The sequence below is a fragment of the Salvelinus alpinus genome, chromosome 6, assembly GCF_045679555.1.
Source record: "Salvelinus alpinus chromosome 6, SLU_Salpinus.1, whole genome shotgun sequence".
Classification (NCBI taxonomy): Eukaryota; Metazoa; Chordata; class Actinopteri; order Salmoniformes; family Salmonidae; genus Salvelinus; species Salvelinus alpinus.
In genome coordinates, this window is record NC_092091.1 from 65,131,083 (window position 1) to 65,135,709 (window position 4,627).

A 4,627-nucleotide genomic window follows, 5' to 3' on the forward strand; every position below is an offset into this window, starting at 1 on the left:
AAAGCTTCAGTCGCGTGGCGTGGCTTTACATTGCTACAGTGTCTGCGGCTCGGTAGTACAACAAAAAGCGTGGGAGCACACTGGGGTCGCATCCGCACGCAGCTGACAGCTGTTCCCCTGCTGGCCTTTGTGCTCTTGTTCTACGGTTATGGTGGAGCTTGCTGTTACATTTCTGACTAGCTAGATGGACACTTGCACATGGAAACATTTGAGCATTTATAAGAGCTCAGGCAAAACGTATCAATGGCTGTGTGAGGTCTTTCTGTAGTAACGTTGTAACACTGTCTGAAATATTGAAAACGAATACATACATGTTATTTGCATTGCATATTGAAATCTAGCTCAAATGTCTGCGCATGTTGTTGCTCAAATCAGATTGGCTTAATTTTTGTGATTTTTCTGGTAAGTTTTAGTTTCATTTCATGATCATTCACCTTGATTACTGGCATCTGTTATCTCGCAGCGCAAACATTTTATTGTGTTTTTATTTTCATCAATAACTGTTCATTTCTATTGTTTCCTAAATTATCTGACGGGCTAGCAGTGGCAACGGATCCTGTTAATATGATCCTTGGGACGTCACTACCACTCCCATTGCAGTCAACATTGTAAATAGTTACGGTAGGTTAATAGTTAAGGTTAGGTAAGGTTAAAGTAAGGGTTAAGGTTAGGGTAGGGACGTCCCAATGATCTTGGATAGCACTGACCCAGTGGGAACGGCCATCCAACAAACAACCCCCTTCAAAGCGTTTAGGCTTTTGGCGCCGTCTATTTTAAATCCCCACTCCGGCCAATCACATGAGTTTGCCATTGAGCCGCCACAGACAACCGTGATAGTCTCAAAATATAGACCTTCAGCCAATCCAAACACCGTTCATGCCCTGGGTCCCAGATTCAAATTTAAATGCGTAATTTCAGCCAACCGTATATGACAAGCGGGAGGAGCTCTAAAAAACATTTAATCAAGTTTGTGCGAACTGTCTCTCACCCACAAAACAGTGCGAAGGACTTAACATTGGCACTCATTGTATTTGTGTGGCTGGATAATAGGTGAGTAAGGGAACTTCTATGCCTATCAAATCTTTCGTGATTTTCTACATGTAAAGTTTGTTTTTGGAATGCTTTTTAACTTAAGGCAAAACCTCTCAAATGCTTACTGAAGAATATATGTGGTAAACTATTTTATTCAACTAAGCCAGCGAAGTTGGGAAGCGCGCGCTGTGATGCAGTTGCTATTTAGCTAGCTAACTTGATGCCATAACACATTTTTAAAGAATATATTGTTCTCGTCGTAGCCAAGAATGTTCAGTATGATAAGGAACATTTTAAAATGTTTTCCGTCCAGAAAATACTTTTTGGGTACTTCTTTCAGACATAACATGCTAACATCGTGCTAGGTAGTCGGTAGCGATGTTGCACGATGCATTCCATACTTGCTGCCATTGAGCTAGCCCAGCTAGCGTCGTTACTAAACTAACTTTGATCAGCCTTGCAGAAATGGTTTAGGTAACATTTCGGTGTTTATTTATGACTAACGGGTATCATTCTGATGACCAATTATCAACGAATAAATGGTTTGATCCTACTTATTGCATTTGTTGGGAGACTTGGTTTAGGCGGGAAACAAAATGGAGGGACGCTTATTGTCCTAGCCGTATAGCCACAATGAAGCAGGAACTCAATCGGATTAGCGCGGTTTCGCGTCCTTGGGCTGTCCGTGGAGTGGTTTGTGGCTCGTTTACTCGGTGGTACCATCCGAATACATACCTTTTAACGTTATTTATATATTTTGAGATTTTATTAAATTTTTGCTTAATATATGTTTTTCCTTTTTCAGAATATAGCAGCCATGCCGGGTAAAGATCCTAATAAGCCGAAGGGAAAGACTTCTTCCTATGCGTTCTTTGTTGCGACGTGCCGGGAAGAACACAAGAAAAAACACCCAGGAACTTCAGTGAACTTTTCCGAGTTCTCAAAGAAATGCTCAGAGAGGTGGAGGGTAAGTTCTGACTGAGCAGCCGCCATGTAAAAGTTGTTTTTTTTCCGGGGGGCGGGGCAAAGCATGCCTACGAAACAGTTAGCAAATCAATGTATCAAATGGTGGGGATTTTGCGCAACATGGATGCTTCAATGAGTGGTGTGACTAATGCTGTTTTTCTCTTTTCCAGACCATGTCTGCAAAAGAGAAGGTGAAGTTTGAGGACATGGCCAAGGGTGACAAAGTCCGTTATGACAAGGACATGAAGGGTTATGTGCCCCCCAAGGGATCTAAGGCAGCAGGAAAGAGAAAGAAGGACCCCAATGCCCCCAAGAGGCCACCGTAAGTACTCCACTTATACGACTCTATTGATTTCTGTAGTGTTCTGTTCAGATTTTGGAATTAAATGTGTTCTCAACATTCTATCCCCAATAGTTCTGCATTTTTCGTGTTCTGTGCTGAACACCGTGGAAGAATCAAGGCTGATAACCCAGGCATGGGCATTGGAGACATCGCCAAGCAGCTGGGTCTGCTGTGGGGCAAGCAGACTCCCAAAGACAAGCAGCCACACGAAGCAAAGGCCGCCAAGCTGAAGGAGAAGTATGAGAAGGTAAGGTCCACTCCAGAACCACTTCAACTATCATTTATAACCGACTAGAACCGTTGTAGGAGACTCGTCACGAATCAGGTCCATTTTTGTTAACTGAATTGTTTGTTGTAGGATGTTGCTGCCTACAAGGCTAAGGGAGGTGCAGGTGCAACTGCTAAGAGTGGCCCTGGCAGGCCAGCTGTTGGCAAGAAGGCAGCGCCCATGGATGATGACGACGATGATGACGACGAAGAGGAGGATGATGACGAGGAAGAGGAGGATGACGAGGATGACGACTAAACTGCCTGGAAACTTGAGCTGGAGTATTTGCAAAACAATGTGAACCTTACAATGTAACATTTATAGCATTTTGGATTTTTCAGAACATGTACAGTGATGTGCAATGGCTGCAATAATGCATACAGGGGTCATATTGTGCTGTCTTGTAAATTAACAGCTCTTATTCTCGAAGCACTGCTTGTTTTGTCTTTGGATGGTGGCATGTTCTTTTCCGCCCTATATTGATATCGTTTCCACTGCCGTTTTTAAGAAATGCAAGGGAAAATGTGTAGACGTTTGCGACCCATTTTTAATGTGGAGTTTCAGTGTAGAATTTCTTTTTATAATAAAAATTTGTTTTGTATATTATGATTAACTTCCTTGCCTTGTTGATGACAAGTTAGATTAGAGATGTGATTAGACAACTAGTCATATTCAGATTTTTTTTCTCTCTTTCTCCACACCCCACTAACTGGTCTTTCAGATCTGATCATTTAAAAGCCCACTTGGTAGAAAAATATCTGAATTGGCTGTGTAAAAGTGGCCAAATGTACTCCATGTTGGTTAGCTACTAGTTTCAAGGTAGTGACCTATTAAATTGCACTAAAACTTCAATGAAAAAGCTTAATACTCAGGCAATTCATGACGTATACTGAACAAAATAAATGCAACATGTTGGGTTTCATGAGCTGAAATAAAAGCTCATTCTGTGTATTTCTACCACCCAGTTAGGGAGCATTACTCCTTTGCCAAGATAATCCTGTCAAATGTGGCATATTAAACAATACATTAAAGGCCGCTCAAATGTGCAGTTTGTCAACAATGCCACATCTCGAGTTGGAGTGCAGTTGGGCATTCCTGTCAGCATACCAAGTCTAGCAACCCCTCAATGTTCACTTCTCTACAACGTGTGGGAAAGGGGTTTGCTGATGTCAACAGAGCCGGGTTATGGTTTGGGCAGGCGGCATAAGTTACGGAAAATGAATGCACAGAACGTGATAAGGTCCATTGTGCCATGTTTCAACATTATCCCAGTAAGCTGAAAATGTCCCAGTTCTTCCATAGCCTGCATACTCGCCAACATTCCAATCATCTCTATGCAAAGGAGATGTTGCGCTTAATGAGGCAAATGGTCACACCAGATTCTGATCCATGCCCTTATTTAAGGTATACTGACCAACTGATGCATATCTGTATTCCCAGTGATGTGAAATCCATTGATTTCATTATAAACTCATGTTTTACCTTTAACTAGGCTGGTCAGTTAAATTCTTATTTTCAATGACGGCCTAGGAACAGTGTTGACTGCCTTGTTCAGGGGCAGAACGGCAGATTTTTACCATGTCAGCTCGGGGATTCGATCTTGCAACCTTTCGTTTACAAGTCCAACGCTCTAACCACCCGATCAGACTAGCTCGCTGTAAGGTTGACTTTCACCTTTGGTTGTAGACCTTGTGGTTACCAGCTAACAAATCAATAGGGCACAGATGGTCTGAGGGAAATGCAGGTCTCAAATCCACTGTAGTTGGAGTGGTTGACATATGGCCAGACAGGGTTGAGGCATTTTCTTTTGGACAGATAACATACAAATGAGACCATGTTTATCTGGGGGATTTAGTGTAATCAGACCTGAACACAAGGTTGAAGGTTCAAAGATACATGAATACCATTGGCCTATCGCAACATAGCTGCAATTGAGCACAATAAAAAAGACCATTCTACAATTTGGAGAAATATAAATTTCTCTATAAAATTGTAATTTCAAGGAAAAGGGGCAAAAG

The 4,627-nt window shown here is 42.0% G+C and overlaps 1 protein-coding gene across 4 annotated transcripts; it reads left to right on the forward strand.

The window, feature by feature from the left end:
* The first annotated feature begins 105 nt into the window (after positions 1–105).
* Positions 106–3,215, forward strand: hmgb2a (high mobility group box 2a). Of its 4 annotated transcripts, XM_071407415.1 has the most exons (6): positions 106–402; positions 542–621; positions 1,838–1,999; positions 2,169–2,320; positions 2,414–2,588; positions 2,700–3,215. In XM_071407415.1, exons 3-6 carry the CDS (start codon positions 1,850–1,852, stop codon positions 2,865–2,867), a joined length of 645 nt encoding a protein of 214 aa, XP_071263516.1. In that variant the 5' UTR covers positions 106–402; positions 542–621; positions 1,838–1,849; the 3' UTR covers positions 2,868–3,215. The 4 variants fall into 4 exon arrangements, with proteins under 4 accessions (XP_071263516.1, XP_071263514.1, XP_071263515.1 ...); XM_071407413.1 differs by lacking the exons at positions 106–402; positions 542–621 and adding an exon at positions 920–1,050; XM_071407414.1 differs by lacking the exons at positions 106–402; positions 542–621 and adding an exon at positions 1,053–1,172.
* Positions 3,216–4,627: the final 1,412 nt, after the last annotated feature.